The following is a 26,891-nucleotide window of genomic DNA, read 5'->3' as shown; positions in this document are numbered from 1 at the left end:
CAGAAACATCTCAGTTGTGCTTGGCCCGCCCTCCCCGCAGGTAACTCTTCCACCTCTTGACGAACTCCTTGAAGATGGGCGAGTCGTCCACGGAGCCCAGCAGCTGCAGCTGGTTGATGTGCGTGGTGTGGTAGTCCCAGCGCGCCAGGTTGGGCGCCGTGCCCAGCATGAAGTGCCTCAGGTCGTAGACGCTGCCCGAGCCCGTGTCGAAGAGAGGCAGCATGGCCTTGAGCGACGCCATGCCCCGCTCGTACAGCAGCCTGGCCTCCTTGCCCAGCTTCTCCCCCGCCGTCTCCTTCAGGTCGTAGAGGCCGATCAGGGCGTACATGAAGCCGTTGAGCACGAAGGAGCTGGGCGTGGTGGGGTACTCCTCGTACCACTCGTGCCTCTCCATGAACATCGCCTTGACGCCGCGCTGCTCCGCCGGCAGCTTGAAGGGCGCCGTGGCCCTCAGCGCCGCGCTCAGGAAGGATGGCTCCTTGGTCAGTTGGTAAGCCCTGACCAGCGTGGACATGGCCTGGCCTTGAGCCATGGCAGAGTACCAGCCCGGATCTAAGGATTTGAAGCCTTCCCCCAGCTTCCTGGTGACCATGATGGGCCAGCCGCCGCGCTCGTCCTGGTTGCGCAGCAGCCAGCGGCTGGCGGCGAAGAAGGCGGCCATGTGGGCCGTGGCGGAGATGGTGACATTGTCCAGGAAACCGCGGCCTTTGGCCACCAAACGCAGCACCCTCTTGGGCAATATCTTGGTCTGCTTCACCGCCTTGGTGTTGGAGAGCCCCACGCCTTTGCGGAGATCCGTCAGGAGGTCCCGGGTGAGGGTGCTCCAGCTGCTGCGCGCCCCGACGCCGTAGGTGATGTCCCTGTCCCTGAGGGCGATGAGCTGCGTGGTGGACACGTAGTGCACCGTGAAGAGCTGGTTCCTCTCCGTGGTCTCCAGCACCACCGACACGCTGCCGTTGCCCTGCAGCTTCAGGTCGAAGGAGATGATGAAATCACGGCCGTTGTTGAGCTCCAGGGAGACGCCCTCGGAGTTTTCTGTGGGGGGAAAATGGCTTTGTAAGGACAGAAATGTTCCCGTTTTCCCCAAAGGTTTGGGGAGGATTCTGGAGGTGAGGCCTCGCTCCTGGGAAGGATTCACAAAGGTTTTAGGGCAGCCATTCAATAATTCAGCGTTTTTGGGTTGTTTCAGCTGACTGGATTTGGAGTGAAGGGTAAGGAATGATTGACTGGGAATGAAGAGGATGGGGAATGAAAAGGATGGGAATGAAGAATTGGGAATGAAGAACTAGGAATGAAAAGGATGGGGAATGAAGGAATGGGAATGAAAAGGAATGAAGGATTGGGAATGAAGAATTGGGAATGAAAAGGATGGGAAATGAAGGGTGGGAAAAGATGAGTGAGGAATGAAGGACTGGGAGTGAAAAGGATGGGCATGAAGAATTGGGAATAAAGGACTGGGAATGAAGAATTGGGAGTGAAGGACTGAGAATGAAGGATAAGGAACGAAGGACAAGGAAGGAAGAACTGGGAATGAAAAGGATAGGAAATGAAGGGTGGGAAAAGAATGGGGAATGAAGGGGACAGAGAATGATGAATTGGGAAGGAAGGATTGGGAACGAAAACAATGGACAATGAAAATTATGGGGAATGAGGGGTGGGAAAAGATGGGTGAGGAACGAAGGACTGGAATGAAGGATTAGGGAACAAAGGCCAACCAAACCCCAAGAGCAACCCCACAATTCCCCCTCCCTGCTCCAGCACGCCATTCCCACCACCCACCTGGGCAGGAGAACTGCTTGACCCCGGTGAGCCGGGCCTTGTCCCAGACGGTGGTGAGAGAGCAGCCCTTGGGCACGGTCCACTCCCCATTCCCGGCATTCCCGGCGTTCCCGGTATTCCCGGTGTTCCCATCTCCCCCGGTCTCGTACACCTCCACGTGGGGCGGTTTCTCTGTCAGGTTCTTGCTGTAGTGGCTCAGCCCGTACTGGGCGATCTGGATGGGGTAGAAGTAGCCCTGAGGGCCCCACTGCGTGGAGAGAGGAACTCCTGGGGAAAAAAAAACAACGTGGAAAAGGTGTTGGGATGAGGGGAAAATTCCTACTCTGCACCCCAGAAATTATGGGAGATCCATCAATGGGGTCAGAGGTGATGGTGGTACAGGGAAGTCTTTGGGAAGGAGGGGATTGGGACCTTTCCCAATTCCTGGGAATCCTCCACCTCCCACCTTCCACTCGGCTGATGCACTTCACCCTGCTGCCACCTCCATTCCCACATTCCCCACAACATCCAGCTCACTTTGCACTTCCAGGAGATTTTCAGGATCATCCCAACCCCCAAAATTCCTGGGATTTCCCTGCCTCTTACCTTCCACTCTGCTGATGCACTTGACCCTGTCACCATTCCCCCATTCCCACATTCCCACTAGAACATCCAGATCACTTTGCACTTCCAGGAGATCTTCAGGATCATCTCTACCCCAAAAATTCCCAGGATTTCCCTTCTCCCCACCTTCCACTTGCTGATGCACTTGACCCTATCATGGACTTTAACACCTCCACCCCCATTCCCACATTCCCAACACCAAATCCACCTCACTTTGCCCTTCCATCCCATTTTCAAGACCATCCCAACCCCAAAAATTCCCAGGATTTCCCTTCTCCCCACCTTCCACCCCACTGATGCACTTGACCCTGTCCCTGAGCTCCACGTTGTAGCCCTCGAAGGACATGAAGACGCCGTCGGGCCGGTACGGAGCGCGCTGGGCGTACACCTTGGAGTAGCTGTGGGAGAACTCAAACCTCTCGGTGCCGTCGCTCTGCGAGATCCTCCCGTAAACCTGAGACAAAAATCCACGTCAGAAAGTCACTTCCTGGCTGATGTTAAAAATTAATGGTCTGTGTGTGATAATTTTGGTGTAATAAATATAATTTTTCTTTCTGCTGTTTGCAAAATTTATGGGATAGCTGATATATATATTATATTATATTATATTACATTATATTATATTATACTACATTATATTACATTACATTATATTACATTGTATTATATTGTATTATATTATATTACATTATATTACATTACATTATATTGTATTATATTACATTACATTATATTATATTATATTACATTACATTATATTATATTACATTACATTATATTACATTATATTGTATTATATTGTATTACATTATATTATATTATATTATATTGTATTATAGCTCATGGAACAGCTGATATATCTAGTTATGCTGGTAATTGATTTTCTGCCTCCTCATTGCCTTTTTTTTTTTTAATTTTAAACCCATTCCTAACTTTTTTAAAATTAAAAAAATTAAAAATTTAAATTTAAAAAAACTAATTTTTTTTGCCTCCTAATTGCCTTATATATTTTTTAAATTAAACCTCTTCCTAACTTTCTTTAAACTAAAAAAAATTAAAAACTAAAATTGAAAAAAAATTTTAAGTATTTTTTTATTAAACCCATTCCTTTCTTTAAACTAAAAAAACTAAAAAAATTAAAAACTAAAATCGAAAAAAAAAAATTTAAAAATACTATTTTTTAAAAATTAAACACATTCCTAACTCTCTTTAAACTAAAAAAATTAAAAAATAAACCAGAATTTTTCTTTAAATACTATAATTTTTTTTAGAAATTAAACCCATCCCTAACTTCCTTTAAACTAAAAAAAAAAAATTAAAAATTAAAAACTAAAATTAAAAAAAAAAAAAATTAAAAATACTAAAACTTTAAAAATTTTAAAAAAATAAAAATTAAATATTTTTTTTCATTTTATTTTTTTTCCCATGAGAGTTTTTTTCTCTCCCACCTGAAAATATTTCTCCACCCAGCTGAAGGGCAGGAAGACCTCGCTGCCCTCGCGCCGCCCCTTCACCGTCTGCTCCTCGTTGATGACACAATCGATCTCCTCGTACTTGGGCGCCGCTTTCCCGGCCATTCCCGGAATTCTGGGCGGCTCCTGGGGCGAGGCCTCCTCGCTCTCGGGGAGCCCTCGGCGCTCCGGGGGGTTTGCCGGGATTTGGGAATGTTGGGAATGTTGGTGGTGGTGGGAGCAGCGGGTCCAGAGCAGCAGCGACAGCAGAGCCAGGAGGGAGCAGAGAACCAGCAGAGCCTTGGAGCTCAGGCGGGCCAGGCACCGCATGGTGCTGCATTCCTGGGGGGAAAACATGGAAAAAACCATGGAAAACCATGAAAAACCATGGGAAAAGACCATGGAAAAACGGGATCAGGAGAGAAATCAGGGATGGGAATGGTGCCTGGGCCAGGCACCGCATGGTGCTGCATTCCTGGGGAAAATACAGGGATAAATGTGGGAAAAACCATGGAAAAACGGGATCAGGAGAGAAATCTGAGATGGGAATGGTGTCTGGGCCAGGCAGCGCATGGGGCTGCATTCCTGGGGGGAAAACATGGAAAAAACCATGGAAAACCATGAAAAACCATGGGAAAAGACCATGGAAAAACGGGATCAGGAGAGAAATCTGAGATGGGAATGGTGTCTGGGCCAGGCAGCGCATGGGGCTGCATTCCTGGGGAAAATACAGGGATAAATGTGGGAAAAACCATGAAAAAACGGGATCAGGAGAGAAATCTGAGATGGGAATGGTGTCTGGGCCAGGCAGCGCATGGGGCTGCATTCCTGGGGAAAATAAAGGGAAAAGTGGGATCAGGACAGGGATTTGGGATGTTCCAGATGGGAATAAATGGTGCTTGGGTCAGGCAGCACATGGTGCTGCATTCCTGCGGGAAAATACAGGGATAAAATGTGGGAAAATGGGGAAAAATGGGATCAGGAGAGAAATCTGAGATGGGAATGGTGTCTGGGCCAGGCACCGCATGGTGCTGCATTCCTGGGGAAAATACAGGGATAAATGTGGGAAAACGGGGAAAAAACCAATGGAAAAGATATGGGAAAAGATGACATGGGAAAAGATGACATGGGAAAAGATGACATGGGAAAAGATGACATGGGAAAAGATGACATGGGAAAACCATGGGAAAACGGGATCAAGAGGGAGACTTGGGATGTTCCAGATGGGAATACAGGCACCGCATGGTGCTGCATTCCTGGGGGGAAAATAAAGGGAAAAGTGGGATCAGGACAAGGATTTGGGATGTTCTAGATGGGAATAAATGGTGCTTGGGTCAGGCACCGCATGGTGCTGCATTCCTGGGGGGAAATACAGGGATAAATGTGGGAAAACAGGGAAAAAACCAATGGAAAAAACCAATGGAAAAGACATGGGAAAAGACACGGGAAAAGACATGGGAAAACCACGGGAAAACGAGATCAGGAGGGAGATTCGGGATGTTCCAGACTGGAATACAGGCAGCGCATGGTGCTGCATTCCTGGGGGGAAATACAGGGATAAAATGTGGGAAAACATGGAAAAAAACCATGGAAACCCAAGGAAACCCAAGGAAAACCAAGGAAAACCAAGGAAAACCAAGGAAAACCAAGGAAAACCAAGGAAAACCAGGATTGGGACAGGAATTTGGGATGTTCTGGATGGGAATGGGACCTGGGCCAGGCAGTGCATGGTGCTGCATTCCTGGGGGAAAATACAGGGATAAAATGTGCGAAAACAGGGAAAAACATGAAAAACTATGGGAAAAGACCATGGGAAAAAATATGGAAAAAAAACCATGGGAAAATGGGATCAGAAGAGAAATCTGAGATGGGAATGGTGCCTGGGCCAGGCAGCACATGGTGCTGCATTCCTGGGGGAACAAACGGATAAAAAGTGGGAAAACATGGAAAAAACCCATGGAAAACCATGGAAAACACCATGAAAAAATGGGACCAGAAGAGAAGTCTGGGATGGGAATGGTGCTCAGGCCAGGCAGCGCATGGTGCTGCATTCCTGGGGAAAAATACAGGGATAAAACCCATGGAAAAATGGGATCAGGAGAGAAATCTGGGATGAGAATGGTGCCCAGGTCAGGCAGCATTCCTGGAAAAACATGGAAAAACAGGATCAGAACAGGGATTTGGGATTTCCTGGATGGGAATGGTGACCCTTCAATGGTCCAGCATTCCTGGGAATCAGGGAAATGTGGGATACAAACTCCAGGGAACCCAACAGAGCCAGGAATAACCAGGAATGGGGGAAAGTGGCTCCGTTCTTACCTCAGGGAAAGGGAATTCCTGGAATTCTAACACATCCCGAGATTCCAGAGGCAGAAATCCTGGGATTTATGGATTCCTCTTGGGATTCCTGCAGGGAAAAATCAGGAAAAGTGGAGCTGCAGCAGGCCTGGATGGAGCTTTTCCTGGGAAATCCTGGAATTCCCAGGAAAGTCCTCAGAATTCCAGGAAAATTCTGCAATTCCCAGGAAAAACCTGCAATTCCCAGGAAAACCTTCAGATTCCCAGAAAAACCCTCAGATTCCCAGGAAAATCCTCAGAATCCCTGAAAAATCCTGGTATTCCCAGGAAAATCCTGGAATTGCCAAGAAAATCTTCAGATTCTCAGGAAAAATCTGCAGAATTCCAAGGAAATCCTCAGAATCCCAAGGAAAACCTGCAGAATTCCAGGAAAATCCTCAGAATCCCAGGAAAACCCTCAGGGAATTCCAGGAATTCCAGAGCCCATATTCCCAAACCCCAGAGCTCTTATTCCTTCACTCCACATTCCCCCAGCCCTTATCCCGTATTCCCGCATTCCCAGCCCCGTTCCCGCATTCCCAAATCCCAAATTCCCAAATCCCAAATTCCCACCGTTCCCATTCCCTCATCCCAGGCTCTGGCAGGAACCCCGGGGCGGCCCCAGCCCCGCCAGTGCCGGGCGATCCCGCTGCTCTGGGGCTCTCTCCCGCTGTCATTCCCATATTCCCAGCATTCCCATTCCCGGTTTTTCCCCGGGAATTCCCGGGAATTCCGGCCGGGTCCTTACCTGTGCCCAGGGCCTGGCGGGCGGCGGAACCCCCGCGCGGGGCAACGGGGGGAGCACGGAGGGGGCCGCACCGGGGCCCCGCCCTCGCGCCTCGTAGCCAATAGGAGCGCGCTTAAGGCGGGGCGCGCGCGGAGCGCCGGCCAATAGGAAGGCGCGGTGCGGCGGTGCCGCCGCCACAACGGCGCCGGGTAGGGCAGGGCGGGGCGGGGTGGAGGCGCCGCCGCCCTAGAGGCACCGGGAGCACCGGGAGGGCTGTGGGCGCTCCCTCTCAGCCACGCGGCGGCTCCGGTACCGCCTCAGCCCCCGGTGGCACCGGCGCGGCTGAGGGGGAGCGGCGGGAGGGGCCCCGCCCCGGCTTCCCGCGAGAGCGGCGGCGACCAATCAGAACGGCGCGTTTTAGGGGCGGGGCTTCCGGGCGGAGCGCGCCGCTGATTGGCTGGAGGAGGCACCGCCCACAGAGCGCGGTCACGTGGCGAGGCCGCGTGAGGCGGGAGCCGCCGATAATTAACGGGGGATTCATTAATTATTAATTAAGAATTGATTTAAGGAAGGGGGAGGTCGGCGGGCTGGGAAAAGCGGCTTTGCTGCCCTCGGGAAGAGCGGGATGTGTGTGGGGGGGGGGGGATTGAGCGGCTGCGCCAGGGGAGGTTTGGGAATATTGGGAAAATTCCCACCTGGAAAATTCCCACCTGGAAAAGCTCCAGCCATGGAAGAGCTGCCAGGCAGGGCTGGAATCACATCCCGGAGCCATTGAAACCTTTTGGACGTGGCACGCTGGGATTCCAGATTCCCCAAGGGCTTTTCCAGCTGAAACAATTCCACGATTCCCAACAAATTCCAGATCCTCCATCCCTGAAAACCACCCAGGTCGGGATTAACCCGGCAGAGCCTCCCCTGCGCTGGATGAACATGACTCAATCCCGATCCAACACTAATCCCAGGAATTCTGCACTTTGCCCATCAGGAGCTGTTGCTACGGAGCGGATCTCGGGCACGGAAAAGGCTGGAAAATCAGGAATTCTGAGGGGAATTATTACCCATGGCCTTGCCCAGCTCTTGATTCATGGATTCCCTCGATTTCCCAGGAAAACCGATCCCAATCCAGCACGGATTCCGGGTTGGAGGGAGCGGCACCTCTCGGACACCGATTCCCATCCCAGTTTTGCCAAGGACATGGAATTGCTTCCATCAACCCCAACATTCCCATCTTTCCCTCAATTATTCCTCAGATCCAAAGGAAACTTTCCCATCTTTTCCTCATTCCTTCTTCAGATCCCAAAGGAACTTTCCCATCTTTTCCTCAGATCCAAAGGAAACATTCTCATCTATTTTATTCATCAGATCCAAAGGAAACATTCCCATCTTTTCCTTCCTCAGATCCAAGGAAACTTCCCCATCTTTCCCTCAATTATTCCTCAGATCCCAAAGGAACTTTCTTATGTCTTTTATTCCTCAGATCTGAAGGAAACATTCCCAGAGCTCCGTGGCCCAGCCCCATCCCACCCTCCCGGAGCCAGCGGATCCAGGCTGGGATGCAGCGGGATGAGCTGTTGGACACAGAAGGGCAGGAAGGGCTCCCAGCAGAAATTTTCCTTGGAAAACACAAAGCTGAAGCTCCAGTCAGAAATTTTCCTTGAAGAAGGTGAAACTGAAGATCCCATCAGGAGCTTTCCTTGAAAAAGATGGAGCCGGAACTCCAGTTAGAAGTTTTCCATGGAAACGTGAGGCTGAAGCTCCTATCAGAAGTTTTCCTTGGAAAAGCAAAAGCTACGGCCAGAAATTTTTCTTGGAAAAGGTGAAGCCGAAACTCTGATCAGAAATTTTCCTTGGAAAAGTGGAAGCCGAAGCTCCAATCAGAAATTTTCCTTGGAGAAGGTGAAACTGAAGGTTCTGTCAGGAGCTTTCCTTGGAAAAGGTGAAGTCAGAAATTTTCTTTGGAAAACATGAGGCTGAAGTTCCTATTGTAAGTTTTCCTTGGAAAAGCAGAAGCCGGAGGTGCAGTCAGAAGTTTTCCTTGGAGAAGGCGAACCCGAAGCTCCGGCAGTGCCGGCGGATGACCTTGGCCAGCCCCGCAGAGCCGCAGAAGAACACGCGGACCTTCCCGCGCTGCTCCGCCGCCACCTTCCCGAACACCTGGAGTGGGATCCAGGGCTTGGGATGAGCAGATCCCTCAATTCCCTTCCAACCCAGCCCGTTCCATCGTTCCAGGATCCTACTCAATGATCCCATTCCATGATTCTCTGATCCCATTCCATCATTCCATGATCCCATTCCATGATCCCTGGGCTAAATGAGACTGTTGGAATGAGATGATCTTTTGGGTCCCTTCCAGCCCAACCCATTCTATCATTCCATGATCCCATTCCATGATCCCATTCCCCAATCCTCTGATCCTATTCCATGATGCCATGATTGCATTCCATGATTCTCTGATCATATTCCATGGCTTTCTGATCCCACTCCATGATTCTGTGATCCCATTCCCCAGTTCTCTGATCCCATTCCATGATTTTCTGATCCCATTCCCCAATCCCATTATCCCATTCCATGATTCTCTGATCCTATTCCATCCTTCCATAATCCCATTCCATGATCCCTGACCCAGATCAGAGGCTTGGAATGAGGTCATCTTTCCATTCCTTCCCAACCCATTCCCCGATTCTCTGATCCCATTCCATGATTCCATGATGCAACTCTGTCATTCCATAATCCCATTCCCCAATTCCCTGATCCCATTCCATGATTCTCTGATCCCATTCCATGAGTCGGCTCTGTCATTCCATGATCCCATTCCCCAATTCCATGATCCCATTCCCTGATTCCATAATCCCATGATTCCATTCCCATGATCCCATTACATCATTCCCCGATCCCACTCCCCAATTCTCTGACCCCTTTCTTGGCACCGCCCACCCTCTCCACACCCCCCAGCATTCCCATTCCCTGGATCCGGGGATCCCGGCGGATGCGGGATGCGATTCCCCGATCCCTGACCTTGTCCCAGTCGGGGCGGCCGGGCTGTGTGCGGGTGCGGAGGCCGGTGATGGAATCCCGGTTTTCCTGGGCCGCCAGCAGATCCAGCGCCAGCTGCAGCCCCAGCGCCTTCACGTCCCCCTTGCCCAGCGCCGACGTCATGTACAGGTGCAGCTCCAGGAACTTCCCTGGGAATTCCAGGGATTCCGGCTGCCCCCGGGGATCCAGGATTGGGGTGGGGGTTTTCCTGGGAATGCTGCTGGACATTCCCACTCACCTCCCGGCTCCAGCTCTGCCTGCTCCGTCTCCAGCTTGGCCAGGAGGCTGAGGAACCACTGCAGGTGCTGCTGGTCCCGCGTGATCCAGATGAAATCCACCTGGGAAGGTGGGAAAACCTTTGCTGGGGTAGGAACCGGATCCCAGCACCAAATCCAGGCATCATATCCTGATACCAGATCCTGGCACCACATCCCAGCACCAGATCCCATCACTGGATCCCAGTACCAGATCCTGACACCAAAACCTGGCACCAGATCCTGGCCACAGATCCCAACACCAAATCCCAACACCAAACCCTGGCTATGGATCCCAACACCAAATCCCAATGTCAAATCCCAGCACTGGATCCCACCCTATTCCCAAACCTCCAGGATTTGAGGGATTCTCCTGGGCTCTCCAGCCCCATCCCAGGCCAAGGCTGGATCCCCCATTCCCACCTTCCGCAGTGTCATCTCCTCATCCCGCCGTTCCTCGCTCCAGGAGAAGCCGCAGCTGGGGCAGCTCTGCCTCCGCCGCCGGTACCTGCACAGGGAGCGGCACTTCCTGCTCATTCCTCACCCTTCCTTCCTTTTCCTGCTCCTTCCTGCCCATTCCTGCCTTCTCCTGCTCCTTCCAGCCCATTCCTGCTCCCTCCTGCTCAATCCTGACCCTTCTTGCCTTTTCCTGCTCCTTCCAGCCCATTCCTGCTCCTTCACCTTTTCCTGCTCTTTCATGTCCCTTCCAGCCTTTTCCTGCTCCTTCCTTCCCCCTTCCTGCCTTTTCCTGTCCCTTCTCTGCCCCTTCCTGTCTTTCCTTTTTCCTGTGCATTCCTGATTTTCCTGCTCCTCCCCTCCCTTTCCTTCCCACTTCCTGCGCATGGCCAAGCTCCCTCCAGCACCTTTCCCACAGCCCAAATTCCCAAAGGAAAAGCCTGGAACCGAGAGAGGCTCCACCTGTGGCCATGGGACCCAATCCCAAGGACCAAAGAATCCCAAGGACCCAGGATTGGAGGACATCTCTACCAAGGCATCCATCCCAAATTCCACCAGGGCTGTTCCCAGGGACGTTCCCGGGTTCCAGGGGCTCAGTGGGACCCACCGGAACATGATGCTCTGCAGGATGGAGGCGAAGGGCGTGATCCCGATGCCGGCTCCGATGAGAACCGCGTGCTCCGAGGTGAAGATCCGCCAGCTCGGGGTTCCGTAGGGACCGTCCAGAAAGCACTGGGAGAGATCCAGAGTCAGGAGGGATCCAGAGTCAAGGAGAGATCCAGACCCAGGGGCAGATCCAGCAGTTACAGATGCTGGAACATCTCCCAGGTGGAGGAGAAGAGCCCAAAGGGGATGATGGAATTTGGGATCTTCATGGGGTTTTGTGGGAGCAAGGAATGGGTGGGAAGGACAGGAGAGGAGTTTTCCAGCAGGAAAACTGGAAAAAAATGGATCAACTCCAGGTGGGATCGTCCGTGCACAGGGATACAGGGATGGGATGGTGGGAACAGGGACGGGATGATCAGGAATGCTGATCCCAGCCCATTTCCCGGGATCCAGGAGAAGCAGGAATATCCTCACCTTGACGCTGCAGCTCCGCTGGGTCTCCCCAGGCCCTGAGCCCTGCCAGGAGAGGGGAGCAGTGACCATCCCCCCTTCCCAAACAATCCCAAAATTCCCTGGATTTGGGGCGTTTTCCCACCGGGCTGCACATGCAATTCCAGCTGTCAGTGGCACAATAATATCCAAGGAATTTCTTTCCAAGGAGCTTTATCCCATTTGGGATCCTCTCTGGGATGACTGGGAGCCCTCAGTGTCCCCTGGGATGGGGGCAGGGCTCACCCCCTGCTCCGGGTCCTTTCCCGGGAATGTGGTTCCAGAGGGTCGGAATGAAACCAGTTCCACGGCTCCGTCCCCGCCCGAGGCCACGGATCCTTCCTGGGAACAGAGGTCGGGAATCACCCCTGGGATCATTGCTCCAAGGGATCTGCTGGCTCTAAGCAGATTCCCATTCCATGGGGCACAAAATCCCATTGATCCCAAATCCCACCATTCCATCCATCCCAAATTCAATTCCGTGGTGCACAAAATCCCATCCCATCCATCCATCCATCCATCCATCCATCCATCCATCCATCCATCCCAAATCCCATTCCATGGGGCACAAAATCCCATTGATCCCAAATCCCATCATCCCATCCATCCATCCATCCCAAATCCCATTCCATGGGGCACAAAATTCCATCAATCCCAAATCCCACCATCCCATCCATCCATCCCAAATCCCATTCCATGGACACAAATTCACTTTCCATGGACACAAATTCCATTTCCATGGACACAAATTCCCTTTCCATAGGAACCAAATTCCCATTCCCTGGGACACAAATTCCCATTCCACGGGACACAAATTCCTGTTCTCATGGGACACAAATTCCCATTCCATAGAATGTAAATTCCCATTCTTTGGGACACAAATCCTTCAAGGCCGGACAAGCAGGGAATGCTCATTCCAAGGAATTCCCTGGCTGCAAACTGGGATGATCCCATGGGATCCACCCCACACCCACCTGCAGCCATCCCTTTGATCCCAATCCCACAACCCGACCTGTTCCCGGCGCCGGCTCTTCCCGGGTGGATCCGGCTCCGGGCCGTGCAATTCCAGCTGCTGGAAGTACTCGTAGAGCTTGTTGGTCCATTGGCCCAGAGCCCGGATGTGCAGCCAGAGGGTTTCTGGGGGATAAATTCCAAAATCCGGGAATGATCTGGATTGGGAAGAGCTTCAAACCCATGGAAACACCTTGGATGGAGCAGGCCCGGCTCACTCCGAGCCCCATCCAAGGTGGAAAAAACATCACCCGGGGAATGGAAAAGAGATCCCAAGGGTGGAACACAGATCCCAGGGGATGGAAAATGGATCCCATGGGTGGAGCACAAATCCCGGGTCATGGAACACGGATCCCGGGTCATGGAACACGGATCCCGGGGGTGGAAAACGGATCCTGGGGGTGGAAAATAAATCCCAGAGGACAAAACACAAATCCTATGGGACAAAACACAGATCCCAGGGATGGAACACAGATCCCAAGGGTGAAACACAAATCCCGGGGCATGGAACACGGATCACAAGGGTGGAAAACTGACCCCGGGGGTGGAAAACGGATCGCACAGGTGGAACACATCTCAGGGATAGAAAATAAATCCCAGAGGACAAAACACAAATCCCAGGGGTGGAACATGAATTCTGGGGGTGGAACAGGGATCCCCACAGATGGAAAACGGATCTCAGAAATGGAAAATATTCCAGGGATGGAACACAAATCCTGGGGCATGGAACATGGATCCCAAGGGTGGAAAACGGATCCCAGGGATAGAAAATAAATCCCAGAGGACAAAACACAAATCCTATGGGACAAAACACAAATCCCAGGGGTGGAACACGGATCCCAGGGGTGGAACACAGATCCCAAGGGTGGAACACAGATCTCAGGGATGGAAAATATTCCAGGGGTGGAACACAGATCCCGGGGGTGGAACACAAATCCCAGGGGACAAAACACAAATCCCAGGGGTGGAACACAGATCTTAGGGGTAGAAAATAAATCCCAGAGGACAAAACACAAATCCTATGGGACAAAACACAAATCCCAGGGGTGGAACACGGATCCCAGGGGTGGAACACGGATCCCAAGGGTGGAACACAGATCTCAGGGATGGAAAATATTCCAGGGGTGGAACACAGATCCCAGGGCTGGAACACAGATCCCAGGGGGTGGAACATGGATCCTGGGAGTGGAAACACGGATCCCAGGGGGTGGAACACGGATCCCAGGATGGACGAGAAGGCACCTGTCTGCTCGGGGGCGCTGCTGATGGAGAAGGGATGCCACTCGTAGGCGGCGATGGCCGGGACGTTCAGGTAGACGTAATCCCCCGGCTGGAAGCGGAAGGATTTCGGCCTCTGGATCACCAGGTGGGTCACCTGCAGGAAAAGGGGAGCAGGAAATCTGGGAATGCCCAGAGGATCTCCTACACCCCTCCCTGTCATGGGAAAATCCAGGTTCTGGCTCCCATTGGATTAGTTCCCCATTCCCTGCCCAGTTTGGGTTACACAAAATCCCAGTTCAGACTGGGCTCAAACTATGGGATTTTGGGAAAAGACTCTGAGTTCCAGGAGTTTTCTTTCTGCTCCGGTCATTCTATGAGTTTTTATTTGAAAAAGTTGGGAAAAAGGCTTGGAAATAAAGGAATTGCTTTTGCCTCCCACTGTAAGCTCCAACATTTCTGTGTTTGTTTGTGCCTTTCATTCCCAGAGTCCCAGGAGGAGGTGGGATAATGGGATTTGGGATGGGTGGAGGAGTGGAGGGATGGATGGAGGGATGGATGTTTGGGATTTGGGATGTTTGGGATGTGAGATATTTGGGATTTAGGATGTTTGGGATGTGGGATGTTTAGGATATTTGGGATTTGGGATGCATTCCCACCTTGGAGGGCAGTAGGTTGGAGAGATTTGGGATTTAGGGATGTGGGGTGTCTGGGATTTGGGATGTTTGGGATGTGGGATGTTTGGAATTTGGGATATTTGGGATATTTGGGATGCATTCCCACCTTGGAGGGCAGTAGGTTGGTGGGATTTGGGATGTCTGGGATGTGGGATGTCTGGGATATTTGGGATGCATTCCCACCTTGGAGGGCAGCAGGTCGGTGAGATTTGGGATTTTGGTATGTGGGATGTCTGGGATTTAGGATGTTTGGGATGTGAGATGTTTGGAATTTGGGATGTCTGGGATGTGGGATGTTTGGAAATTGGGATGTTTGGGATTTGGGATATTTGGAATTTGGGATGTATTCCCACCTTGGAGGGCAGTAGGTTGGTGGGATTTGGGATTTTGGGATGTGGGATGTTTGGGATTTAGGATGTCTTGGAAGTGGGATGCATTCCCGCCTTGGAGGGCAGCAGGTTGGTGGGATGTGGGATTTTGGGATGTGGGATATTTGGGATGTGGGATATTTGGAATTTGGGATGCATTCCCACCTTGGAGGGCAGCAGCTTGGCCTCCAGGATGTGCAGATCCCCCGCCCGGCGCCGCGCCCAGCCCAGAACCTTCTCCAGCACAAACAGGGAGCCGGGAATCAGGAACCACTTCCAGAAGTGGGGACCGTGCAGGAGCAGCAGGAACCACACGGGGATGTAGGAGAGGTGGCTCCAGTAAAAAACCTGGGAATGGGATGGGAAATGCTGGACCAAGGGAATCACCTGTATAAAATCAGTGCTGCCTTAGTTATCCCTATTCTTTTTCTAATAGAATATCCCTATTCTTTTCCTAATAGAATATCTCTAATATTTTCCTAATATTAGAGATATTAGGAAAAATATCTCTAATATTAGGAAATTTTATATCTCTAATTTTCCTAATATTAGAGATATTAAATATCTCTAATATTATATATATTATATAATATTAAATATATATATAATTATATATATTAAATTTCTCTAATATATATATTATATTATATATATAATTATATATATTAAATATGTCTAATATCCTATATTAAATTAGAGATATTAAATATCTCTAATTTTCCTAATATTAGAGATATTAGGAAAAATATCTCTAATATTTTCCTAACAGAATATCCCTATTCTTTTCCTAATAGAATATCTCTATTCTTTTCCTAATAGAATATCTCTAATATTTTCCTAATAGAATATCTCTATTCTTTTCCTAATAGAATATCCCTATTATTTTCCTAATTTTTCCTAAATTTTCTCCGAAATTAAGCCCCTTCGAGCCTGACATTACGCTATAAGAATTCAACAAATAACAAACAAGTTTTTAAATATAAATTTTAAAGGATGCGCTATTGCATCCTCCCCAGAGGATACCCATAGGGAAATCCCGGGATTCCCAATTCCAGGAGGGATAATTCCAGGGATGGATTTATCCATCACCTGGGTTTATCCATCACCTGGGTTTATCCATCACCTGGGTTTATCCATCACCTGGGTTTATCCATCACCTGGGTTTATCCATCACCTGGGTTTATCCACCACCTGGGTTTATCCACACTCACCTGGAAGTGCCCCCCTCGGCGCAGGCAGGGCCGGGAGCAGAGCAGCATCAGCAGCAGCAGCGCCAGCAGCGCCAGCCCCGTGTGCGGGGCCGTGCCCCCCGCGCCGCCGCCCCCCGCCCGCGGCCGCCCCAGCAACTCGGCCAGGGCAGCGCGCCAGGCCCGCCCGGACAGCCCTGCGGACAGGGGACATGGGGACAGGTCAGGGGACAGCCCTGCGGACAGGGGACATGGGGACAGCCTTAGGGACAGCCCTGCGGACAGGGGACATGGGGACAGGTCAGGGGACAGCCCTGCGGACAGGGGACATGGGGACAGGTCAGCCCTGCGGACAGGGGACATGGGGACATGGGTCAGGGCAGCGCGCCAGGCCCGCCCGGACAGCCCTGCGGACATGGGGACAGGTCAGGGGACAGCCCTGCGGACATGGGGACATGGGGACAGCTCAGCCCTGCGGACAGGGGACAGCCTTAGGGACAGCCCTGCGGACAGGGGACATGGGGACAGCTCAGCCCTGGGGACAGGGGACATGGGTCAGGGCAGCGCGCCAGGCCCGCCCGGACAGCCCTGCGGACATGGGGACAGGTCAGGGGACAGCCCTGGGGACAGGGGACAGGTCAGCCCTGGGGACAGGGGACAGGTCAGCCCTGGGGATAGCCTTAGGGACAGCTCTGGGGACAGCCCTGGGGACAGCTCAGCACCGGCCGGGACATCCCCCTGCTGCCCGCCCGGAGTGCCCGTCTGGGAATGCCGGTCTGGGAATGCCGGTCTGGGAATGCCCGTCTGGGAATGCCCGTCTGGGAATGTCCATTTGGGAATTCCCCTCCGGGAATGCCTGTTTGGGGATGCCCGTCTGGAAATGCCCCTCCGGGAATGTCCCGGGGCTGTCCCGGGAGCGGCACCGGGGGCACAGGCGGCTCCGGGCGGGGGCAGGAGAGCCCTGGAGCCGCTCCGGGATGGGGATGGGGGTGCCGGGATGTGGGGCCGGGATTTGGGATACAGGACTGTGGGGGCCGGGATTTGGGATGCCGGGATTTGGGGATGTGGGGTGCCGGGATTTGGGATGCAGGAATGTGGGGGCCAGGATTTGGGATGCCGGGATTTGGGGACGTGGGGTGCCGGGATTTGGGATGCAGGAATGGGGATAGGGGTGCCGGGGTTTGGGATGTAGGAATGTGGGGATGAGGATGCCGGGATTTGGGACACCGGGATTTGGGATCCCGCTCGGGGCAGGGATCGGCTGCCCGGCGGGAGCCGCTAGAGGGGGATCAGAGCCCGCGGCTGCTGCGCCCTGTCCTGTCCCCTGTCCCTGTCCCCTGTCCCTGTCCTGTCCCCTGTCCTGTCCCCTGTCCCTGTCCTGTCCCCTGTCCCTGTCCCTGTCCCCTGTCCTGTCCCCTGTCCCTGTCCCCTGTCCCTGTCCCCTGTCCCTGTCCTGTCCCCTGTCCTGTCCCCTGTCCCTGTCCCCTGTCCCCTGTCCCTGTCCCCTGTCCCTGTCCCCTGTCCTGTCCCCTGTCCTGTCCCCTGTCCCTGTCCTGTCCCCTGTCCCTGTCCCTGTCCCCTGTCCCTGTCCCCTGTCCCTGTCCCCTGTCCCTGTCCTGTCCCCTGTCCCTGTCCCTGTCCCCTGTCCTGTCCCCTGTCCCTGTCCCCTGTCCCTGTCCCCTGTCCTGTCCCCTGTCCTGTCCCCTGTCCCTGTCCCCTGTCCCCACATCCCTCCCCAGCACGGGCACCCCTCCTCCGGGGACACGGGCACCGCTCCCAGGGGATCCGGGACACGGGTCCTTCTCCCCGGTGTGTCCCCAGCACTGACCCGCGTGTCCCCGGTGTGTCCCCAGGTGTGTCCCCAGTGTGTCCCAGGTGTGTCCCAGGTGTCCCAGGTGTGTCCCCAGGTGTGTCCCCAGTGTGTCCCAGGTGTGTCCCAGGTGTGTCCCAGGTGTGTCCCCGGTGTGTCCCTGGTGTGTCCCAGGTGTGTCCCCAGTGTGTCCCAGGTGTGTCCCCCAGGTGTGTCCCAGGTGTGTCCCCAGGTGTGTCCCCAGTGTGTCCCAGGTGTGTCCCCAGTGTGTCCCCGGTGTGTCCCAGGTGTGTCCCCAGGTGTGTCCCAGGTGTGTCCCCGGTGTGTCCCCGGTGTGTCCCAGGTGTGTCCCAGGTGTGTCCCCAGGTGTCCCGCGGTGTGTCCCCGGTGTGTCCCAGGTGTGTCCCCGGTGTGTCCCCAGGTGTGTCCCCAGGTGTGTCCCCAGGTGTCCCGCGGTGTGTCCCCGGTGTGTCCCCAGGTGTGTCCCCAGGTGTGTCCCCAGGTGTGTCCCCAGGTGTGTCCCCAGGTGTCCCCAGGTGTGTCCCAGGTGTGTCCCCAGGTGTGTCCCAGGTGTGTCCCCCAGGTGTGTCCCCAGGTGTGTCCCCAGGTGTGTCCCCAGGTGTCCCCAGGTGTGTCCCCGGTGTGTCCCCAGGTGTGTCCCAGGTGTGTCCCCAGGTGTGTCCCCAGGTGTGTCCCCAGGTGTGTCCCCAGGTGTCCCCGGCACTGACCCGCGTGTCCCAGGTGTCCCGCGGTGTGCGCTGTCGCCAGGGCCAGCACCAGGTGCGCCACCAGCTCGTGTCCCCGCACGTGCAGCTCCAGCGGGAACAGCCCGGCCAGAGGAGTGGAGCGCAGCCAGGTCAGCGAGCGCCGCAGCATCAGCGCCTGGGGACGGGGACAGCCATGGGGACAGCCATGGGGACAGCCACGGGGACAGGGGACAGCCATGGGGACAGCCATGGGGACAGCCATGGGGACAGCCATGGGGACAGGGGACAGCCATGGGGACAGGGGACAGCCACGGGGACAGCCACGGGGACAGCCACGGGGACAGCCATGGGGACAGCCATGGGGACAGGGGACAGCCATGGGGACAGCCATGGGGACAGCCATGGGGACAGCCATGGGGACAGGGACAGCAGGGGCCAGGGGAGGGGGCGGGACAAACGGAGCTGTTTGTGGGGGCAAGGGGAGATCCCGGGGGGAAATGGGAATGGGGGCACCGGGAGATCCCTGGGGAACGGGAAATGCCGGGGGCAGCGGGAGATGGGGAGGGCGACGGGAAATTCCGGGGGATGGGAAATGTTGGGGGACAGTGGGGAATTCCGGGGACAATGGAAAATTCTGGGGACAATGGAAAATTCTGGGGACAATGGAAAATTCCGGGGACAATGGAGAATTCTGGGGACAGTGGGAAATGTTGGGGGACAATGGAGAATTCCGGGGGAATGGGAATTTCTGGGGACAATGGGAAATTCCAGGGACAATGGAGAATTCTGGGGACAATGGGAAATGTTGGGGGGGGAATGGGAAATGTTGGGGGACAATGGAAAATTCCAGGGGGAGGAACGGGAAATTCCAGAGGGAATGGGAATTTCTGGGGACAATGGGAAATTCCAGGGGACAGCGGGGAATTCCGGGGACAATGGGAAATATTGGGGGGGGGGGAATGGGAAGTATTGGGGGACAATGGAGAATTCCAGGGGGAATGGGAAATTCCGGGAACAATTGGAAATATTGGGGGACAACGGGAAATTCCAGAGGGAACGGGAAATGCTGGGACCCCACAGAAAACTCTGGGAACAACAGAAAAACTTGGCACCAACATCCCCTCCTGGCCACCCCGGGACCCTCCCTGCTCCCTCCCCGGTGTCCCCGGTGTCCCCCGTTGTCCCCGCGGTGACTCACGGCCAGCAGGGCGCAGTTGAGGTTGAGGCTCTGCCCGCAGCCCCGAGCCAGCGCCAGCGCCGGGCCGCGCCCGCCGTGCCCCAGAGCGCCCTGGGCCAGCAGCAGCCCCGAGGTGGCCACCCAGAGCCCCAGGCAGCACAGCCGGGAGCGCCCGAACCCCCAGGACTCCCGGGAAAAGCAGCACGGGGAGGGATGGTCCTTGGATTCCCGGGAAAAGCAGCACAGGGAACGCTGGTCCTTGCAGGATTCCCGGGAAAAGCAGCACAGGGAGTGCCCGGCGGGATTGGGATTGGGAGGCTTCAACCAGCTCGCAGCGCTGGGAAAATGGGAATTGGGGGAGTTTGGATGGGATGAGGGGGTTTGGGTGGGAATTGGGGGAGTTTGGATGGGATGAGGGAGTTTGGATGGGAATTGGGGGGGTTTGGATGGGAATTGGGGGGTTGGATGGGAATGGGGGGGTTTGGATGGGATGAGGGAGTTTGGATGGGAATTGGGGGGGTTTGGATGGGAATAGGGGGGTTTGGATGGGAATGGGGGGAGTTTGGAGGGGAATTGGGGGAGTTTGGATGGGATGAGGGGGGTTGGGTGGGAATTGGGGGAGTTTGGAGGGGAATTGGGGGAGTTTGGAGGGGAATTGGGGGAGTTTGGATGGGAATGGGGGGGTTTGGATGGGAATAGGGGGCTTTGGTTGGGAATGGGGGGAGTTTGGAGGGGAATTGGGGGAGTTTGGAGGGGAATTGGGGGGGCGGGGAAGAGCAGCATCATCCCTGCGCCCATCCCAAAATCCAAACTCTGCACCCATTCCAACCCCAGCCCAAACCATCCTTGCACCCACGTCCCTGACTCAATCCCAAAATCCAAACTCCGCCCCATCCCAAATCATTCCTGATCCAAACCCTGACTCATCCCAAATCATCCCAAAATCCAAAACTTGCCCCATCCCAAAATCCCAACCCTCCCCACTCCCAACCCCATCCCTGATCCAAATCCTGCCTCAACCCAAAATCCAAACCCTGCCCCCATCCAAACCCCATCCCAACCCATCCCTGATCCAAACCCTGCACCAATCCCAAAATCCAGAACTTGCCCCATCCCAACCCCATCCCAAAATCCAAACCCTACGCCCATCCCAAACCATCCCAAAATCCAAACTCTGCCCCATCCCATCCCATCCCAATCCCATCCCTCATCCAACCCCAACCCTCTCCCTCTGCTCCCTGCCCCACCGTGGGCTCCCCAGGGAATCCTGTCCCAGCACTCCCGGATTTCCCCATCCCACCTGATGCTGAGGTTCTCCAGGAGCTCGGGGAACGCCTGCAGCTGCTCCTGGAGCTCGGGGAAGGTGACGGAGCCGCTGCGGTCGCGGTCCAGGGCCTGGAGCAGGGCCTGGCTCAGGGCGCGGAGCCGCTCCTCGGGCAGGGCCAGGGAGCTCTCCCCGAGACAGCCCCGCAGCACCACCCCCAGCTCCTCCGCGTCGATGGAGCCGCTGCCTGCACACAGGGAGAGCCCCGATAGCCCACAGGCCTGGGGAGTCATTCCATCGTGGTATTCCAGCCCTATGGAGTCATCTCCATCCCAGTATTCCATAGTCCTATGGAGTCATCTCCATCCCGATATTCCACCATCTCCATCCCCACAGTCCACAGTCCTACAGGGTCATCTCCATCCCAGTATTCCACAGTCCTATGGAGTCATCTCCATCCCGATATTCCACAGTCCTATGGAGTCATCTCCATCCCAGTATTCCATAGTCCTACGTAGTCATCTCCATCCCGATATTCCACCCCGATCATCTCCATCCCGATGTTCCACAGTCTTGTGGAGTCATCTCCATCCTGATGTTCCACAGTCCTACGGAGTCATTTCCATCATGGTATTTCACAGTCCTACAGAGTCATCTCCATCATGCTATTCCAGTCCTATGGAGTCATCTCCATCCTGATTTTCCACAGTCCTACAGGGTCATCTCCATCCCAGTATTCCACAGTCCTATGGAGTCATCTCCATCCCGATATTCCACCCTGATATTCCACAGCCCTACAGGGTGATCTCCATCTTGATATTCCACCATCTCAATCCCAATATTCCACCATCTCCATCCCAATATTCCACAGTCCTACGGAGTCATCTCCATCCCAATATTCCACAGTCCTGTGGAATCATCTCCATCTTGGTATTCCACAGTCCTGTGGAGTCATCTCCATCTCAATATTCCACCGTCTCCATCCCAATATTCCACAGTCCTACAGACTCATCTCCATCCCGATATTCCACCATCTCCATCCCGATATTCCAGTCCTATGGAGTCATCTCCATCCCAATATTCCAGTCCTATGGAATCATGCCCACCCTGATATTCTACAATCCTCTCCTGTGGAATCATCCCCACCCCGATATTCCGGCCCCATGGAGTCATCTCCATCCCAACTTTCCAATCCTAATCCAGGAATTTTCCTCACAGCATGGAAAGTCCTGGACGGGTCAGGATCTGCTCCCAGGATTGGATAATGGGAATGGCTCCAGGGGAGGCTCAGGTCAGATATTTGGGAATTTTCCTTCCTGGAAATATTCCTTCCTGGAAATATTCCCAAATATGGAATTCCCAATATTCCCTTCATGGTGGTTGGACATTGGAACAGGCAGGAGGATCCTGATATTCCATGGGCTCATGGAGTCATCTCCATCCCAACTTTCCAATCCTAATCCAGGAATTTTCCTCACAGGGGTGGAAAATCCTGGATGAGTCAGGATCTGCTCCCTGGAAAATCGGTAGGATCCCAATATTCCATGGGCTCATCCCTATTCTGCACCTCTAATCCAGGGATTTTCCTCTCGGGGGAATTCCACCATTCCCACATGGAACGAGGGCAAACCCAGATACTCAGAGAAGACCAAATCCCAAATTTATCCCAAAAAAAACACCCCTCTGGTGAATCCCATTTCTCTCCTCTCACCGTCCACGTCGTAGACCTGGAAGAGGAAGCGGAGCTTTTCCGTGGGATTCCCGCGGAGCAGCCGGCGCAGGGATCCCAGCAGCTCCTCCCGGCTCAGGGAGCCGCTCCCGTCCGAGTCGAACAAGGAGAAAAACCTCTCGGCAAAGAAGGACTGGGGGGAAAAGCCGGAATGTCACCGTGGAGTGGGGAATTGGGAATGTTCTCCATGGAGCAGGGAATGATCTCATGGAGCAGGGAATGCTCCCATGGCATCAGGGAATGTTCTCCATGAGCAGGGAATGTTCCCATGGAGGAGGGAATGTTCCTGTAGAGCAGAGAATTGGGAATGTTCTTCATGGATCAGGGAATGTTCCCCATGGAGTGGGGAATGTTCCTATGGAGCAAGGGATTGGGAATGTTCCCATGGAGCAGGGAATCAGGGAATTGGGAACGTCCCCATGGAATCAGGGAATGTCACCATGGAGCAGGGAATTGGGAATGTTCTCGTGGATCAGGGAATGTTCTCCATGGATCAGGGAATGCTCCCATGGAATCAGGGAATGTTCCCTTGGAGAGGGGAATCAGGAAATCAGGGAGTGTTCCTGTGGAGAAGGGAATTGGGAATGTTCCCATAGATCAGGAAATGTTCCCCGTGGAGTGGGGAATGTTCTCCGTGGATCAGGGAATTGAGAATGTTCTCCATGGAGCAGGGAATGATCCTGTGGAGCAGGAAATCAGGGAATCTTCCCGTGGAGTGAGGAATTGGGAATGTTCTCCATGGATGAGAGAATCAGGGAACTGGGAATTTTCCCATAGATCAGGGAATATTTCCTGTGGAGTGAGGAATGTTCCTGTGGAGCAAGGGATTGGGAATGTTCCCATGGAATCAGGGAATATTCCCACAGAGCCCTCACCTCTTCCTATGGATCCCTCCCCTCCTTCCCACAGATCCCATTCTCTCTTCCTGCAGATCCGTCCCCTTTTCCCAGGGATCCTTTTCCCGGGGATCCTTTTCCCATGGATCCCTTTTCCCAGGGATCCCTCACCTCCTTGACCTGCAGGGCGGATTTGAACTCCTCCAGGCTGATTTCCCTCTCCTTCCCGCCGCCATTCCCGAATTGTTTGCTGACCCAGCGCAGCCACTCCGCGTCCGCCGCCGCTCCCATGGCCCCGCAGCGATCCCTAAATCCCAGCAATCCCCTTTTTCTGGGAGCTCCCAGCCCCATCCTGGAGAGCTCTGGATCCACAGTGGGATCCTGCAGGGATCAGCCGGATCCGGGCAGGGCTGGCTGCCTGTGGGATCCCAGATTTCCATGGAGCTGCCCAGCCCCTTTCCTGGGATAATCATGGGGCTCACATGGGAGCGTCCCTGGGGATTCCTTTTTCCCAGAAAAGCGTTCCCTGCTTTCCCATTCCCTCCTTTCCATTCCCTCTCTCCCATTCCCGTTCCTTCCTTTCCTTTTCCCATTCCTATTCCCTCCTTTCCCAGTCCCATTCCCTGCTTTCCCATTCCCTCCTTTCCCTCTCCCATTCCCTTTCCTTCCTCTCCCATTCCCTCCTTTTCTATTCCCTCCTTTCCCAGTCCCATTCCCTGCTCTCCCATTCCCTCCTTTCCTTTTCCCATTCCCTCTCTCACACTCCCATTCCTTCCTTTGCCTTTCTCTCATTTCCCTTTCCCATTCCCTCCTTTCCCTTTCCCTATTTTCCCATTCCCCTCTTTCCCATTCCCACTCCCTCCTTTCCCTTCCCCATTCCTTTTCCCTCCCTTCCCATTCCCTCCTTTCCTTCTCCCTTTTTTCCTGTTCCCGTTCCCTGCTCTCCATTTTCCTCCTTTCCCATTCCTTCCTTTCCCATTTCTTCTCTCCCATTCCCTGCTTTCCCTTTCCCATTCCTTTTCCCTCCTTTCCCATTCCTTCCTTTCCCATTTCTTCTCTCCCATTCCCTGCTTTCCCTTTCCCATTCCTTTTCCCTCCTTTCCCATTCCTTCTCTCCCTTTCCCTATTTTCCCTTTCCCACTCCCTCTCTCCCACTCCCATTCCCTCCTTTCCCTCCCCTTTTCCACCCCTCCAAAATTCCTCCCATTCCCCACAAAATCCATCAGCACTTCCCAGCATCCCAGATTTCCCCAGGATCCAAAGGAAAAAATTCCAAATTCCAGGAGCTTTTCCCATCTCCAACCTCTCCTGTTACCTCCAAAGGGAAATCCCGAGGACAGGGACAGATCCGGCTGGAATGTGCCACTGGAATAAATCCCAAATCCCAAATTCCTGCTCCCACCTCATTCCCTTTGTCCCTCCTTTCCCAAAATCCCGCCCAGCCCTGGGGTCCACCCCCATCCCACTTTTCCCAGCTGTTGTTTTTCCCTTTTCCCAATCCCTGGATTGGATTTTTTTCCCTGTCCCATCCATCCCTCGGGAATTGTGCTCCTGTCAACTCCACCTGGGATCCATCCACTGACGGGACCATTCCTGAATTCCGGCCTGTCAGGAACACACCGGGAATGTCTTTTCCAGCCTCCATCCAGCCTTTTATTCCCTCTGGAATAAACCCAGCTGGGATGAGGTTGCCATGGGAATGTCAGGAGCAGATCCAGGTAGGAAAAATTCCTGATTTTCACATTCCAGAGGCGTCCGAGTCCCCTGGATCTGTCCCAGAATAACAACCAGGAGCTGCTGGAGCACAAAACCTGATCCCAAGAAATTCCAGATACCCTCAGGATTTTGGGATAAATGGGATTTAACCCAGCTCTGTCCCCATCCCAAATCCAGCTTTTTTCCAATTCCAAATCCAGTTTTTTACCCATCCAAAATCCAGCTCTTTTCCCATACAAAATCCAGCCTTGTCCTAATCCCAAACACAGCCTTTCTTCCCCCATCCCAAATCCGGCTTTTTCCCCATCCCAATCCCAAATCCATCTTTTTTTTCCCTATCCCAAATCCAGTTCTTCCTCATCCCAAATCCAGCCTTGTCCCATCCGAAATCCAACTTTTTCCCCCATCCCAATCCCAAATCTGGTTTATTCCCTATCCCAAATCCAATTTTTTTTTCCGTATCCCAATTCCAAATCTGGCTTTTTCCCCATCCTAAACCCAGCCCTGTCCCTATCCCAAATCCAACCTTTTCTCATCCCAAATCCATATTTTTCCCATCCCAAATCCACCCTTATCCTAATCCCAAATCCAGCCCTGTTCTCATCCCAAATCCAGCTTTTTACCCATCCTAAATCCAGCCTTGTCCTAATCCCAAATCCAGGTTTTTTTCCCCATCCCAAATCCAGGGTTTTTTTCCCCCATCCCAAATCCATCTTTTCCCCAAGCTCTCCTCATGTTTATCCCACTATTTCTCAGATCCTGAAGATTTTTCCTGGGATGGAGCTGTTCCCTCCTTTCCCCTTTTCCCTTTCCCAGCTCTTGGTGCCGTATCCAGGCGCATCCATGGGGAGAAAAGCGGGAATTCTGCTGCTCCCTGTGGGATTTGGGGCTCCAAAGGAGGATTTTCCCGGCTCCAAGGAATGGGAATTCCAGGTGGGAATGTTGGGAACGGGAGCTCCGTTCCCAACTTGTCCTGGAATTCCGTGGGATTTGCTCATCCTGAGGAATTATCCCTGGTTTTTACAGGAAACCACTTTAATTCCCAATTTTTCCTTGGATTTTCCTCATCCTGAGGAATTCAATCCCTGGTTTTTATTGGAAACCACCTTTAATTCCCAACTTTTCCTTGAATTCCCAAGGATTTGCTCATCCTCATCCTTCCCATCCCTGTTTTTTACAGGAAACCACCTTTAATTCCCAATTTTCCTTGAATTCCAAAGGGTTTGCTTGTCCTGAATCCCAGTTTTTTACTGGAAACCACTTTTAATTCCCAATTTTCCCTTGAATTCTGTGGAATTTCCTCATCCTGAGAAATTCAATCCATGTTTTTTTACATGAAACCACCCCAAATTCCCAAATTTTCCTTAAATTCCAAAGGATTTGCTCATCCTCATCCTTCCCATCCCATTTTTACAGGAAACCACCTTTAATTCCCAATTTTCCCTTGAATTCCATG

The 26,891-nt window shown here is 53.2% G+C and overlaps 2 protein-coding genes across 3 annotated transcripts; both read right to left on the bottom strand.

Annotated features, from left to right (window-relative positions):
- Positions 1 to 10: 10 nt before the first annotated feature.
- On the bottom strand, positions 11 to 7,106 carry GLCE (glucuronic acid epimerase; the record flags this gene model as incomplete). 2 transcript variants are annotated; one of them, XM_083870965.1, is made up of 6 exons in its annotated part: positions 6,919 to 7,106; positions 6,153 to 6,305; positions 3,831 to 4,175; positions 2,665 to 2,836; positions 1,780 to 2,046; positions 11 to 1,035 (listed from the first exon to the last, which is right to left on the bottom strand). In XM_083870965.1, exons 3-6 carry the CDS (start codon positions 4,161 to 4,163, stop codon positions 11 to 13), a joined length of 1,797 nt encoding a protein of 598 aa, XP_083727091.1. In that variant the 5' UTR covers positions 4,164 to 4,175; positions 6,153 to 6,305; positions 6,919 to 7,106. The 2 variants fall into 2 exon arrangements, with proteins under 2 accessions (XP_083727091.1, XP_083727090.1); XM_083870964.1 differs by having other exon boundaries at positions 6,153 to 6,240.
- Positions 7,107 to 8,200: 1,094 nt separating this feature from the next.
- Positions 8,201 to 24,010, bottom strand: LOC310914504 (NADPH oxidase 5-like; the record flags this gene model as incomplete). Its single annotated transcript, XM_083870665.1, has 16 exons — positions 8,201 to 9,051; positions 9,913 to 10,079; positions 10,169 to 10,268; positions 10,608 to 10,692; positions 11,248 to 11,372; positions 11,721 to 11,762; positions 11,982 to 12,077; positions 12,748 to 12,872; positions 13,989 to 14,121; positions 15,175 to 15,357; positions 16,221 to 16,393; positions 18,735 to 18,888; positions 19,912 to 20,227; positions 21,191 to 21,401; positions 22,866 to 23,016; positions 23,891 to 24,010. The coding sequence occupies 16 exons, from the start codon at positions 24,008 to 24,010 to the stop codon at positions 8,920 to 8,922; spliced, it is 2,313 nt and encodes a 770-aa protein (XP_083726791.1). The 3' UTR covers positions 8,201 to 8,919.
- Positions 24,011 to 26,891: the final 2,881 nt, after the last annotated feature.

This window comes from Zosterops lateralis (assembly GCF_965231275.1).
Source record: "Zosterops lateralis genome assembly, chromosome: 13".
Lineage (NCBI taxonomy): Eukaryota > Metazoa > Chordata > Aves > Passeriformes > Zosteropidae > Zosterops > Zosterops lateralis.
This window is presented reverse-complemented; position numbering and strand designations above follow the sequence as displayed.